This window comes from Lycorma delicatula, chromosome 2 (genome assembly GCF_047948215.1).
Source record: "Lycorma delicatula isolate Av1 chromosome 2, ASM4794821v1, whole genome shotgun sequence".
Lineage (NCBI taxonomy): Eukaryota > Metazoa > Arthropoda > Insecta > Hemiptera > Fulgoridae > Lycorma > Lycorma delicatula.
In genome coordinates, this window is record NC_134456.1 from 160463445 (window position 1) to 160479598 (window position 16154).

Here is a 16154-nt window from a genome sequence, read left to right on the forward strand (position 1 = left end):
ATATAAAAGTTAAGGGAAAGTGAATTACACTCGGTAACAAAGAGTGTAGTATATATAAATTGGTAGTTTATGTTATTTAATATCCAGATAAGTGTCGTGCTAAGTCCAGTGAAATTGAATTTAAAGTGTTTATAGCGTGACCGAATCGGTTTAACCAACCTTCACACTATGAATAGTGACACCATGTCAAGTCGATGTTGGTAGCTATGTCGCTCTCTGTTTCTCTTTCCCTGTATATCTTTCTTTATTTAAAATTTTCCTTTTATTAACACGCTACTATTCAATTTACGCAATTACTAACCGTCCACCGTTAACCCCCCACTCTTCCGCAAATTGTAGCATATAGGTAGAAATACAATCCATAATATTATTTAATATAAAGCGTGTATTTAAAGTAAATTATAGGAATTAATAGGATTTCTCGCGTGCCAAATAAAAAATGACCACCACTTATAAGAGTAATGTAATGCTGTGAAGTTAACCGGGGGATTACATAAGGATATTATTTACTATTCCTCTTTTCCTTGTGCCTTCTTCCTCCTCCTCCTTATTCGTTCGCTTTCTGACTGTACCCGCTCGATCTTTTACTTTTCGTTAGTTCATTTTGACCAAAACGAAAAAAGGCGAGAGGTACGGTCAAAGGTAGCGACTCTAGCAGGGGACTTGGCGGGTGGGTGGACCAAACTAACCTAACCCCGACCCTGACCACGTTATTCGTTCAATTGAATTTTATGGCCTGATAAGCCCTGACTAAACGATCACTAAACACGAATGAAGGGTAACAGAGGGCGTAGAAAGAAGTATAAGGAGAAGGGCGATGGTCAGACCACCCGTCATACATTATTCAAGCTACCCGTCACACAGCTGTCTACACTCGCACAGTTTATTTTCGGTGGATTCATACAAATATATATATATATATTATAAAATTCATGTATGTTTCTTAAATTGAATCTTTCTTTACTTTTTTCAATAATGGAACTAAACGAACCAGAATAAATTTTAAATAAAAATGTAATTTTATACACTAGGTAAAAAACTGAATACATTCTTTTAAATGTATTTTTAAGTAGAATAAATTCTAGTAGTTATTATGCAAAATATTAATCACGATTAAATGACTAAAATTTCAGCACTTCTGCCACTTGTCTATTCTAATTTTTTTTGTTTCTTTTTTTATCGGTTTATTTGTTATTCATTTCTCATTTACTATTTAATTTACGGTCGTTAACCTTTTTCGTTCCTTATACATTTCATATTTCTTCCATTTGCAATATAACTTACCCTATTTCCCTAATACATTATTAAATCCTGGGTTTTTCTTCCTGATTTGTATTATAACATTTTTTTTTTTAAATAGTCAATTCATACAATCTAATTTTTAATATTCTTTTATAAAAAAAAACTGTATATTCTCAAAAGGTTTTTCGGTAATGTAATATTACACTTCATAGTAACATCTGAATTTTCTTCATAATTCTTAAAGCTGTGTTAGATAATAGTTTTTTATCCATAAAGCCTAATCTGATTTTAGTATCTATATTTTGTTATCTCTCCTTTGTCGTTTATAACCGACCGATAACATTTTATAGTTTCTAATGTATAATGTATTATTCACCATTCTTAACATTTAATACAATATTTTCTTATTTTCATTATTAATTAAAGTTTTTCTATTAATGAAATCATACCATTTAATTTTCTAGCTTCTTCATACAACACCATTTATTGTAACTCATTTTTGCTGTGTTTTAGTATTTTTATATACTTTATACAATAAAATCAACTATATGAACAGTTAACAAAACCAATGTTAATCATGTAACGTAAATTGAAAGCATCTAAAAAAAATTTAATTTATATCATACAAATTTGATTTAGTTATTAAAAAAAAAGAAAACAAAATAAGGAAGAGAAAATTTAAACCATAATAGAAGTAACGGGAGATACAATAGCCAACGGTTTTGACTGACCTGAAATAAAACAAAGATAATTCTTCAAAAAATCCTAATTATCACCAAAAGTTATTTTGTGGCAGACTTACTAGAGAAAAAAAATAGCGTAGTGGTTTCCCAATTTCTTTTCAAGTTATCCAAATATAATAATATAGTATATCAGTAAACAATATTTATATAAAAGCGAGTGATATTCAACCCGATAATCATAACTTTGGGATTTAATTTTTTTGTAGGGGTTTTGTAGAGAGTATCAGTCTCCTAAGAGAAAAAACTCCAATCCCTTTTGTAGCATAAATTATTTGCAATAGCAAAATTTAAAAGATTTTTGACCAATTTATTACAATTTATATCTTTGGATATACCTCTTATTATTAGATATAATTTACACAAATTTGATATGACTTCTAAGGTACTAAGGCGCTGATTTTTATAAAACGGAAGTTTTTTTGAAAACTGAACAATCAATTTGAAGTAAAAAGTTCTGACTTGCACTATAGAATCATTATTAGTTCTACAGTTAAAAAGGAAAACACCTTCTCAACTTGAAACAATTTAAAGAAAAGAAAGAAAATTACAGCTCTTCATATTTTTTATTTATTTGTATTTAAGTGGAAGAGCTTGGGTTTACTTGATATTTACTTTAAGTATTAATCATATTAGAGAAGAAACCAAATCCCTGGGTAGCTCCTTCATTAAAGAACTCCTATCAGATCAAGGATATACAAGTTATATAGGTCCCGATTTCTTCGGGAAGAACCTAACAAAATCAAGCCTGTTCAACATAAACAAAATTGAAATAAAAGAGATCAATTATTATTAAGATAACGTGGAAGGAATCTTTGCAGAAACCTCAGTTCAAGACGTACAGCATCCCCGAAGGAAATCACAAGGTAATATTTATCCATCAGAACTACAATCCCTCCAGAAAAAGGGCTATTATTTATTCAGATCTGACCATCTTATTTTTGATTTAAGAATTTCCATTGACCGGTCTAAACATATGCTAAAATACAAGTTCTTTTCATATAGTAAATAAACAGCTAGGTACAACTATTACAGAGTTTCTATAAAAAACATTAGTCGCCTACCTTGGAGTGTTTGGCATGACAGTGTCCAAATTAACCACAAACCTTAAGTCACATCTTAACGTTTGTTATTTAAAAATTATATGAATTCTCTGGTGCATATTAAACGCTACAGTATCCAAGAATAAATATGGTAAACAAATGTTTCAACAACTTGTTTAAAATATAGTTAAGAAAACACTTACTTACAATTAGATTTGAATGCCCGTCTTGCAGAATACTTCGTCTGTTTGAGTTCATTCATCTGTATATTTCAGGATTGGACTTCTATAAACTTGATTTATACTAAATTACATTTGATTGCAGGATACTGAAAGATTTATTTTAAGATTGCATTGCCTTCCAATTAATAAAACCTCATTAGTTAAGGTAGTTGGCCTTGACTAGTTTGTGGCTTGTTATTTCTGTATGAGGAAGCAGTAAATTAAATACACGACTAAAGTTTGCTACTAATACGAATTTCAATTTAGACGTTACCAAACCTTTCAATGGATGTCAAACAGTTTTGTAACGTACAGAGTATCTTTGATTAACATGATATAATACTCTTGATATAATAAATAGGAAATGAAGGAGGAAATTCGATAGTTCTTCGTAATATCTATATTTATTCTTTCATATAAGTTCAAATATTAATTCGGTCAAAAAACAAAGTTAAATAAAACGCTACGACCTACATTTTATAGTATGATAGATTATATTACTCTTTAAAATAAAAAAAGTGCATGAAAATAACATATATATATATAAACTTAATCTATAAATATAATCATAAATTGAAAAATTAGAGTTATTAAAATTTAAATTTGTCACTTATTAGAATTAAATAATGCTTTTACAATAACAAAACAGGTTGACAGGTTATTAAATACTTATATTGACACCTAATTACAAGGTAATTTTCCAGAGGTTTTTTTACTTAACAATTTTCTACGGAAATTATTAAATTATTATTATTATTATATTTTTATTAAATTGGTTTTATACTTTTTTTTTAATTCCGTTAAGTGAAAAGGAATTAAATTCTAGCAGTGAATCAAATGAGTTGTTGAAATTGATTCGAAATTAAATTAAATATTGCACTGAAAGAACTTTTGATGAAAATAACATTTTACTGTTCGTTAAAAAGAGAAAATTTTCTATCGTTTATTTAAATTTAAATCTTTTATTAATTAAAATTTTATTGATTATAATAACTATATTTTTATTCTTCAACTCTTACGTCTAGCACTCTATTTCAAATACTGTTCAAACAGTAATTACAGCAATGTATTTCATAATAATTAATTGAAAGTTTTATTCTACTTTAACGCAATTAATTTTTTATTATTAATATTATTATTTAAACGAAATAAGTAACTGATAAAAGTCTAAATTACTAAAAATTCTAAGAACAGTCTTTGAAATCAACACTATTTGTACTTTCAAAGGTCGTAAGGTTATTTCAAAGGAGTTAATTATCGGTATTTTGTTGAGTGGGATTCGGTATGGAAGCATTGTCATTAAAAGTGTTAAATAACTCCAAAAAAATGAACTGGCAAACTGTATTCGACTATGTTGGGTTGATTCATATATTTATACACACACTAAATATTCATATATTTATATATATATATATATATATGTGTGTGTGTGTGTTTGTGTGTCTTTTTTCTGTTAGGTGATTTACAAAATTTTATTCTACCAATGTCCAGTGCCTTTATATTTTTTTTGTTCCATAAAATGAAAATGCGTGTAATCTATTTATTCCATTGTGTTTACTGCAAATCTCTGCATCGAATGCAATAAATTTGATTCGATAATACGTCATCCAGCACCATAAAAAAAAATTGGACTTATTAAATTCAATGAAGAATTTTCTTATATCTGAAGACACCTAAATTGAAATATTTTTGATACTGTTTTCTAAAAGTAACTCAAAAATTTGTAAATCCTACAATAATTATTTTCGTGTAGTTTTACTTTTCCGTCTAGGTAACGCCACAGCTTTAGAAGGGGAAAGTATTCTAATCGGTAAAATTTGAGCATATGTTGGTTTTATCGGATCTTGACGTTTTGACACCTAAAGAACGCATAAAACCAAAAAAAAACCAGATGGAAATTTTCTGGATGTTAATATATTCGTATTTACGTCTATGTGTGTATATTCGGTGTTAGCCTCTAAATCACCTTATATCTCTACAACTGCTGGAACGATTTTGACTAAACTTGATCAGATTACTTCTATATATGAGGCATTGATGGCATTAAATTTTCAATTTAAAAGGTCGAGGGGATGAGGCACAGTAACTCGAGATTTTGCCTAATTAAGGTCATATTTTTCTTAGGCACATTTGTCAACAAGTAAAAATTAATAATATTTGCAGAAAAATGTTTTTGCAAAATCGCACCCCCCCCCCCCCCCTAAAAATACTGTTGCAGTCGTCTTCTATATTGTGTTAAAAAAAAAAAAAGACTTAAGAAGTTGAAATATCTCTTTTAAAATCCAGATTTTGCATGTTTTTTTAGAACATTAGCTAAACAACAGAGAAGCCATTTCTGAGCAAGGTAATTTTAATTTTGCTGAAGTTTTTTATGGAACTTCTTATAAAAAAGAGGGAGTCTCAATTTTTGTTAAAGATTACGTTTTGCAATAAAGTAGAATGTTACCGTATATTCTTGGAAGTAATTAATTCTCAATGCTATAAAATTCAATGCCTTTGTCTAATTTTAGAATTAGCTTAATGTCTGATTTTTACAATATTATAGATGTTAATATTTACGAAAATGTTAATTTTGAAATTTGTAATCAGATTGCTTCTGATTCTAAACATTTCTATTTCCCAGCCAACCAGAATTACGAAGACATCGGCTACCTGTATAGACTATACTTTTTAAAAATTAACCGTAAGATAATTTTCAATGTCTTTTTGAAGAATACGGCCTTTCAGATCACAAGTATCAGATTACAATAGGTCGTTTATTAAAAAAAAATCGCGATGAGAAAATTATTACTTTTTATTATAAGTTAAAAATTGAGAACCTTCTTTTCAGAAACAAATTGGGAACGTAATAACAAAATTAGCTTTAACCAAAAATTTAGCAATTTTTTTAATAAGTTTCACAAGTCTTTTTTTTAACTTTATCTTTAGTAAAATAGAATCAGTTTAAAAATAAAAATGACCAGATTAATAAAGAATTGTAAAATCTTGATCTACGCTAAGAAATCTCCTTCAAATGTTTGTACATTATTTATCTGATAATTTTTTTTAATTATTAGAAAAATTAAGAAGGAATCTAAGATGAAGTTATTCATAATGTTCAAAACTTAAATTGTGACAATTTAACTTTTTTTCAAACAATGAATCCATAACCATGTGGAATTAAAAAACTTCCTTTCGACACGCCGGAAGGCGGATGTAGATTTTACCGGTGTTAAGTAGGGGATTAAAATATTTCTACCTTACAGTTAAGAAAAACTTTAAATTTTCTCAATACGATAATGGATGCATGTGAAAAAAGTTTCACATGTTAAGCATACGACAAGCCCCATCTTACAATTCCAGCAATATTTTGGTCATCCCTTGCCGTAAGGGTTGGTCATATCAAAAATTGTTTCAGACAATCATTATAGGTAATGTTTAGAGGACTAATCACCACCTTAAACTGATTCGGTACTGTGCCTATTAAGGTAGGTATGGTTTTTTTATCTTCGAAACTCAATTTTTCCCCCCGCTGGATTTTGGTTATATCAAAAAACTTTACTTACAAAAGTTTTAGGCCCTAAAAGAATAGTAAGAACTTTAAACGAATTCGATATTTTTTTTAATAAGAAGGTTATAGTGGTTTTTTTTTTGTTCTTTCGTTTTGGTCATTCATTGCCGTAAGGTATGATCATATCAAAAATTGTTTCAGACAAAGGTTTTAGGTAATGTTTAGTGGACTCACGACCACTTAAAACCAATTCAATACTTTGCCTATATAGAGAGGTATGAGTTTTTGTCTTCGAAACCCCATTTTTTCCATCCCCTGGGCCAATGGTTAGTGATATCAAAAACCTTTATGGAAGTTTTTTATGGAACTTCTTATAAAAAAGAGGGAGTCTCAATTTTTGTTAAAGATTACGTTTTGCAATAAAGTAGAATGTTACCGTATATTCTTGGAAGTAATTAATTCTCAATGCTATAAAATTCAATGCCTTTGTCTAATTTTAGAATTAGCTTAATGTCTGATTTTTACAATATTATAGATGTTAATATTTACGAAAATGTTAATTTTGAAATTTGTAATCAGATTGCTTCTGATTCTAAACATTTCTATTTCCCAGCCAACCAGAATTACGAAGACATCGGCTACCTGTATAGACTATACTTTTTAAAAATTAACCGTAAGATAATTTTCAATGTCTTTTTGAAGAATACGGCCTTTCAGATCACAAGTATCAGATTACAATAGGTCGTTTATTAAAAAAAAATCGCGATGAGAAAATTATTACTTTTTATTATAAGTTAAAAATTGAGAACCTTCTTTTCAGAAACAAATTGGGAACGTAATAACAAAATTAGCTTTAACCAAAAATTTAGCAATTTTTTTAATAAGTTTCACAAGTCTTTTTTTTAACTTTATCTTTAGTAAAATAGAATCAGTTTAAAAATAAAAATGACCAGATTAATAAAGAATTGTAAAATCTTGATCTACGCTAAGAAATCTCCTTCAAATATTTGTACATTATTTATCTGATAATTTTTTTTAATTATTAGAAAAATTAAGAAGGAATCTAAGATGAAGTTATTCATAATGTTCAAAACTTAAATTGTGACAATTTAACTTTTTTTCAAACAATGAATCCATAACCATGTGGAATTAAAAAACTTCCTTTCGACACGCCGGAAGGCGGATGTAGATTTTACCGGTGTTAAGTAGGGGATTAAAATATTTCTACCTTACAGTTAAGAAAAACTTTAAATTTTCTCAATACGATAATGGATGCATGTGAAAAAAGTTTCACATGTTAAGCATACGACAAGCCCCATCTTACAATTCCAGCAATATTTTGGTCATCCCTTGCCGTAAGGGTTGGTCATATCAAAAATTGTTTCAGACAATCATTATAGGTAATGTTTAGAGGACTAATCACCACCTTAAACTGATTCGGTACTGTGCCTATTAAGGTAGGTATGGTTTTTTTATCTTCGAAACTCAATTTTTCCCCCCGCTGGATTTTGGTTATATCAAAAAACTTTACTTACAAAAGTTTTAGGCCCTAAAAGAATAGTAAGAACTTTAAACGAATTCGATATTTTTTTTAATAAGAAGGTTATAGTGGTTTTTTTTTTGTTCTTTCGTTTTGGTCATTCATTGCCGTAAGGTATGATCATATCAAAAATTGTTTCAGACAAAGGTTTTAGGTAATGTTTAGTGGACTCACGACCACTTAAAACCAATTCAATACTTTGCCTATATAGAGAGGTATGAGTTTTTGTCTTCGAAACCCCATTTTTTCCATCCCCTGGGCCAATGGTTAGTGATATCAAAAACCTTTATTGAGATAAGTTTTAGGCCCTTATCCAAAAAAATAGTAGGAACGTTAAACGAATTCGATATTTTACTTAATTAGAAAGTTATAGCGATATTTTTTTTTTCGAAAAAGCCACCCCATTTTCACCTCTATGGTCCGATTTTGCCCATTAACGATCTCGACCGAGATTTTAGGTCGAATTATTTTTAGGGAACACTTTGAAAGTGATTGGCGCAAAATTACAGCAGTTATCGTGTCCACAAGAAAATGAAAAATATACATATACAAACTTTTTAACTAATGGTGGTTTTGGGGTTTGGGGGAAGTTGAATCATGGTATCCATTACAATATGTAGCTTTCTTATGAAATCTACTTAAAAGACATTTCTAGAGGAAAAGAATGGTATTTTAATAGTACTTAGTTCTAAATAATTCAAGGAAATCCTAAACGCAAGAGGAAAATAGATTAAAATTTAATCAAATATAAATTTTCAGCATATTTGAGTGTTTGTTAAATTCTTTTACTTAATTGAAGGACAGAAGTAAGATCTTGGGATTAATGAATCTTTTATTCATCTACAGAAATTGAAGTTTTGGAAAAAATTTGTCTAAATATTACAACATTTCAGCTGTTTTCTGTTTAATCTAGGAAGATCAGATGAGATAGAAGGTTAACAATCTATTAAACAATGGGTTTACAAAAAATTTACAAAAGTTTTATTTGTAGGAATACTAACACACAATCCGACAAATGCATTTTAAAGTATACTGATATTTATATACTTCCATCAAAAATTAAAATTTTTACGGATATACGGATGGCTTTACATATTAAGTGTGACTATTAATTTTGAGAATACAGTTTTTTAAACAAATTATTCATAACTGAAGATTGGTGTTAATTTAAATTTGTATTTAATTTTACATAATTATTTTTTAATTAAAATTTTTTTAATCTGTTGGATTTAATTAACGAATGACTAACGGAATGGAAGATGAAGATTAGTCCGGCTAAGTCTGAACAGGTTACTTTTGCGATGAGGAGAGGTAACTGCCCACGAGTTTAATTTAATGGCGTTTTCATCCCATATGGTAAAAGCGTGTGATACCTAGGACTGCACCAGGATTTCCGTCCAATTTGGAGGATTCAACAGAGAGGATTTATCAGGGAGAAAAGGACCCAGCTTAACATTACATTCAGGGAGATATACTGGTTGTCAGGCAGGGATTCGCAACTATCATTACTGTACTAAATTGCTGTACTCAGCGGTCCTGAAACCGATTTGGACTTACGGAATCCAGCTACGGCGCTCGACAAGTGAGAGTAACATCGAAGTCGTTCAGAGATTCCAGGACAAACTGCTGAGTAAAATAACTGAAGAGCTCTGGTTTGCGAAACACAATGAAATAAACCGTTTGAAAGAAAATAAGGCGATTCATTACAAGATACAAAATAAGACTGAACAACTATGTGAACTGGTTCGCGGATAATCTTCTGGATAAATTTTTAAGGAGTATTTTTTCATTTCTATTTATGTAGTTTAGGTAAATAAGTTGGGGCTAGTCACTTACTTTCAAATGTAGTAAAACAAAAAAATTCCCTTAGGTAAAATCAAATACACTAACAGGATATTGATAAACCACAGTTTTATTTGAAGTGTTCTCTCAAAGAAAAAACTTGTTTATAGATCTATAAACAAATTTTGCTCTATAAAAAAATTTTGTTCAGTATAAAAGTTGCAGACAATTATTTTTAACTGACATATTTTGTGTTAGTAAGGCCTATTTTTTAAATTTTAACATAAATAAAACCAGAATTAGTTTTTTCTTCTTATGAGTATTATTTTTTTAATATTCGCATTAATTATACGTAAATTAATAGGTTGGATAAATGGGACAAAGATTTATATGTTTTGCCACAATTAAATATAATTTAATATTCTTGTAAAATCATAAATTACATGGATACATGTCATAATTATTTACTTCTGTCTGACTTATATAAAATTTATTGTACAAACGAACTTACCTTGCGTGACCAGTGTATTGTCGGTACAGGATTACCGGAAGCCTTGCACTCTAAAGTTACGGTGCCACCTTTTCTAGCTGTTAATTGCCCGGTAGAAGGAGATGTTTTAATACTTGGAGGAACTAAAACAGACAATAAAAGCAGATATATCAAAAAATAATATTAAAAGATACGATGCTGTACAAATTGCTCTTAAAATGAATACAACTAGAAAAATGGTAAATTGCTGGGTGAAATAAAACATTATAATCAAGAACAATTTCTATTTACATATTAATCCTATGTAATCTGACAGTAACTTTCTTTTCTGGTGTACTTATCTATAAATTGCGAACACAGTTCGCAACTACTTTCCTATATATTATTAAAATTCATTAACAGAATAATAGCGTTTTTAACTTTTTACATTAATAAAATTAGTTAACATTTTTAATTTGGAATTATTTTTTACCATTTTAATTATATCTATTGTTTCGCTTAATTGTATTTCTTTAGGTTGTATTTAATAATTACTTAGTATAATTAAAAAAGATGGTAAATAATGCAAATTTTAAAAGGTTATGAAGTAAAATTAAAACAAAGGCAGCACTGCAATGACCTGGAGAGCTTAGGTGCCAAAATTAAATCTGCTGTCAAATAAAGACCATGTCATTGGCCTGTCATACGGGGTACCGGGTTGAATTCCGGTCAGGCATGGCATTCTTTATAAGCAACAAAAATTCTATTTTAATGGTGTTTAAGCATGGAAAAAATTAATTTTTCTGTTTTTTACCCTATCTTTTAATTAGTAATTCCCTCTTTAAAATGGTGTTTGAGTTATGTTTCTATGACAACTGGAAGTATTTAAAAAAAATATTTGTTTAATATTCTGTATCACCTTAGTTGACAATTTCCCCTGATGAGCATTAAAACATCATTAAAACAACGTAAGACATATTGAATATTAAGCGATGATGCCTCCGAGGGATTCCAGGCTGTTCATCAGTCACAGCCTTATGAAACTGATGTTGAATTAAAAAAGTTGGAATGAATTTGGCAAGTGGAAGAACTAATAAGCAAAAGAACGGCAAAGCTCACGAATCTTACAGATGGAAAAAACCTTTGGTGGTAAAAACAGGCTGAGAGATTTTGCCATTCAAAAATTTCAAAACTAGTATGACCTTGCAATTAGAAGAAATATTACAAGTGTAGCAACTATGAGATAAACAGTGTGAGCACTTTATTTCCGTGTGTCAAGAAATGATGAGCCTGAACATCACCTTTGTCCGCAGACAGATGACACATAGTGCAAAAACACTGTATCTCAAAAGTCAGTTATTGACTATGATCATAACGGCCATTTTCATTTGCCAACAGTAATTATGAAGGAAATCAAATACATATTCAAAGATCTGTCAGACCTAATGCTGTTGGAGAAATGAGGGCGGGGAATGACTTAAAACCCGAACGGAAAGCCTGAACAATATGATTTGGGCTGTTTTGCCAAAAAGAGTCTTTTTGAGGGTTTCGACACTACATTATTGAGTTACCAAAGCTGTAACAAGATTTAATGACGGAAAAATAGGTGGAATAAAACTATTATAAGGATTGAAATTTAATCAGGAAATAATACAATAACTACTGTGAAAAAATTAGACGAAAAACGAATTCAGAGAAGTGAAAAGACCTTCGAAAGATTTTCGAACAAAAGGTTAGGCAAAGGCGAAGTTTGATGTGAAGAAAACTAGAAGTTCAGTATGAAGGAGAGGGTTGTGAAAACCCATTCTACAGTGCAGGCAACAAAGTGCTCAACATTATTACTTACAATGAAACTGATATTACTGTATCTTTAAATTAAAATTTCCGCAGTTTTCATTTTTTTGGCTTTATGTACATTTTCCTCAGCTTCTATTCAAGATAAAAGGATAAATATCTTTGTTTTAAATTTCAGCTCGCTTAGCTCTACAAACTAATTTTAAAGAATTAAAAAAATATTCATAACAAAAAAAAAAGAAAATATTTTTGATGAATATTTCGATTCAAAAAATATAGTTTACGGAATATCCATAAAAAAATTATTTTTCAAACAAATTAAAATTTGAAAATTCAAAGATAAGATTAAAATTAGATATTTATAATGAAAAAAAATCATGTAGATATAGTGAGTAATTGCTGAGTAAAATGTACAAACGTTAACATAATGTAGTGTAGAATGTTCGAACCTACCGGATTGGTCTAGTGGTGAACTCGTCATCGGAAATCAACTGATTTCGAAGTCGAGAGTTCTAAGGTTCATACCCTAGTAAAGGTTTTATAGGGATTTGAATACTGGATGTTGGATCCCGGTGTTCTTCGCTGGTTGGGTTTCAATTAACCACACATCTCCGGAATGGTCAACCTGAGACGTACAAGACTACACTTCATTTACATTCATACATATCATTCTCATTCATCCTCTGAAATAATACCTTACGGCAGTTTAGGAGGCTAAATCAGAAAAAAAGGAGTATAGGATGGTCGAATCCCCTTAGTATTATCAGGTCCAAGCTTCTGTGGTAAATTAATTAGCAAGCAAAAAATAATGGAGAAGAGAAAAAGATGCGGCAGAATCTAACAAAAAAAAGCGACCGGAATGGTTGATCACGTATTAAAGTATCTAGAGTGTGTAAATGTTGTTTTAGTAGGAATTGCATACAGTAAAAGTAGTAAAGCAAAAACGTTATTTACATTAGAATGTATAAAACAGAAATTTGAGAATATGTGATATAAATATATATATATATATATATATATAAAGGTAATGACATATATATTAGGGCTAAAGAGGTTGGCAAAAAGTAGAAAATAATGAAGGATTGTTTTAAACTAAGTTAAACCAGTGAAACAGCTGAATAAATAATTTTTTTTTTACACTGTTACAAAAATAGTCTACAAGACTGGTACGTCAAACATTGTGAGTGTGAAGAACAAAAAAATAAATAAAATGATTTTAAATTAATTTAAGAAGAATCGGAACAAATCCTAATTTCTGTGGCTACCCATGTAGAATTGTAGAATCTACCAGCAGAATTTAAATCCAATTAAATTAACATTGGAAGAGTAAAATACAAACAAAAAAACAAATTTATTAAACAAATATACAGACAAACAATATTTTACTAAAGTGTTAATTTTCTTTACAAAAAAATATTTAACATGTAGATTTCTACTGGATTAAAGTTTAATTTTAACTTTAATATTTTTATTTTCTAATAACTTCATATTTTAATTCGTATCTTTTCCGTATAATCATAAATTATTTGTCCACTTTTGTAGCAAAAGGAAGCATTTTCAGTTTTTTGCTCTTTTAAAACCACTACCGAAATGTAAATTTGAGACATATAATTCATTCAGTTTTTCTGTAAAAAAGAGTACTGTAAAACCTTTAATTGAAACCCAATATTTAACAAAGAAGTCTGATTTAAATATTAACTCTTAACTTCTCCTTGGTGTACCACATCATTGTTCCCTATAATTTGTTTATCTATATATTTATATATATAAAAATGAATGTTTGTTTATTTGTCCCGTATGCGTTCCTAACACGCATCCGACTGCGATGAAACTTTGGTGAGTTGTACGTACGCTTACGAAGGTTTCTGAATTAGCTTGGACCCTCTAAGTAGCTCTGGGGTTAAGATATCTCGAAAAATTGTATTTGTGGTCCAATTTTGCACATATTCAGAATATGTGTTATTTACATGGAAAGAAATACCTCTAAAAAAATGAACCCGCTACATGGCGCTGGATTTGAGATATTTTGAAAAATTGTATTTATGGTCTGATTTGGCTCATTCAGAATATATGTTAGTTACGTGAAAGAAAGATTTTTGCAAAAACAATACCCGCTAGGTGGCGCCGGTGTTGAGATATTTTTCGAAGCAAACAAACAAATATACAAACAGACTTTCTTCTTCTATATATATATATAAAAGGAAATTTTTTGCCTTTCGTTCGTATGACCGCTATAAAATAAAAAAACTACTGGACGATTTACGCGCGGGTTTTATCAACTTTCACAATAGTGTTCATTCAATCTACATATGAGATACTAATGTAGCTATAATCTACATATGATATACTCAAATCTAGCAATAGCGAAGCATTGCCTGGTCTGCTAGTTTCAAATAGTTTTAAATGTGCAGTTAATAATAGCGTAGTAGGTAATATTAGTGTGGTAGGTTAAATAATAGCGTAGTAGTATATATATATATATATATATATATATATAATTTTAATTCTTCTTCAAACGCTCGGATAAAGTGAGGAATAAGGAAATATTAATGAAAATGAAAGAGGACGTGTGTAGAATGTTAATGCGAAAATTAATTTATATGTTAGAAAAGTGCATAAAAATGCAAAAGATGGAATATATGAGGAAGAAATAGATAACGTGTAAAATGATAGAAAAATTGAAGGGAAAGTAAAGTTGAAGAACAAATAATAGTGAAAACTGAAGCACAAGATGCTTAGAGATGGAAAATATAAGAAGCAAAGAATAGATAATATATTTATTTTAAATTAAAGTTATGTTGTGAAATTATAATGGTTAAAAATATGTTAAATTATGTTGATTTATAAAACGTTTTATTTTCTTATCATAATCTATCTTTATTCTGTTAGGAAATTAGTAATTTAAAAAGATATTTATGAAAACAAACGTCCCTTTAATGTTTATATACAGAAAAATTATATTAATTTACGGAACATTATTTTTAATGATGAAAATTTGGGCCTAAGTTCCTTCAAGCCAATCTTTTTATCAGGACAAATTTTATATATAACTTTCTAAGTATATAGTTAAAATATAATAAATTTAATTTGAATCTAGCCTTTATTTTATTATTCATCTGGATCATTTATGTATAAATATATATTTATATACTTTTATAGGTAATGAAAATATTTTCAGGAATATTAATTAAAATTGAATATATTATTAAATAATTCTATTTTATATGATTCATCACCTGAGCTGTTTTTTAGTGAACATCATTCCACATAAGTTTGTCTTTTTTGTTTTATTGAAATTATATTAATAATAAGAATAAGATATTATATAATTATAAAATATTATCCAGTTACGTAGATTATCACAGATGAATTTATGACAACCCAATTATTTTAAGTTATGAATATTAATAATGATACAATTATAACATAAACCGGAATGTTCTTCTGAGAGAAGTTCATTTAATAAAAAAAAACTGTCCTGATTTTAGTAACTCTGTTACCAGTGTAGTTCATGAAGTTCAATTTGATGATGGACTTCGGCGCAAGAAGCGATTGTTAGAAAGGCGCCGAGAGAAGATAAAGAAAGACACGTCTGCTAGGAGGCACCAACGGGCTGCTAATTTACCGGCTTTACCCGCAATGCATATTGCAGAAAGCAGAGGTCTTGAATAGGATTTCCCGCCTCTTCCAGTAAGGCCCGATGATGACATGGAGAAGGGCTAGCGACTTCCGAAGATATATGGGTAACGAAGGTTACGTCTCTCCCCCGACGGTTGAAGAGAAGAAAAAATCCAAAGCTAGTAGTCAACGTTCCTTATCACCCAGTCCTATGT

At 29.3% G+C, this 16154-nt stretch overlaps 1 protein-coding gene across 1 annotated transcript in view; it reads right to left on the minus strand.

The window, feature by feature from the left end:
• The window catches only part of LOC142320292 (lachesin-like), a 339547-nt gene that overhangs the window by 131538 nt on the left and 191855 nt on the right, over positions 1-16154 (minus strand). The window contains exon 4 of the mRNA XM_075358000.1: positions 10570-10691. Within this exon, the coding sequence (XP_075214115.1) occupies positions 10570-10691 (122 nt within the window). The remainder of the gene's footprint in view (positions 1-10569; positions 10692-16154) is intronic.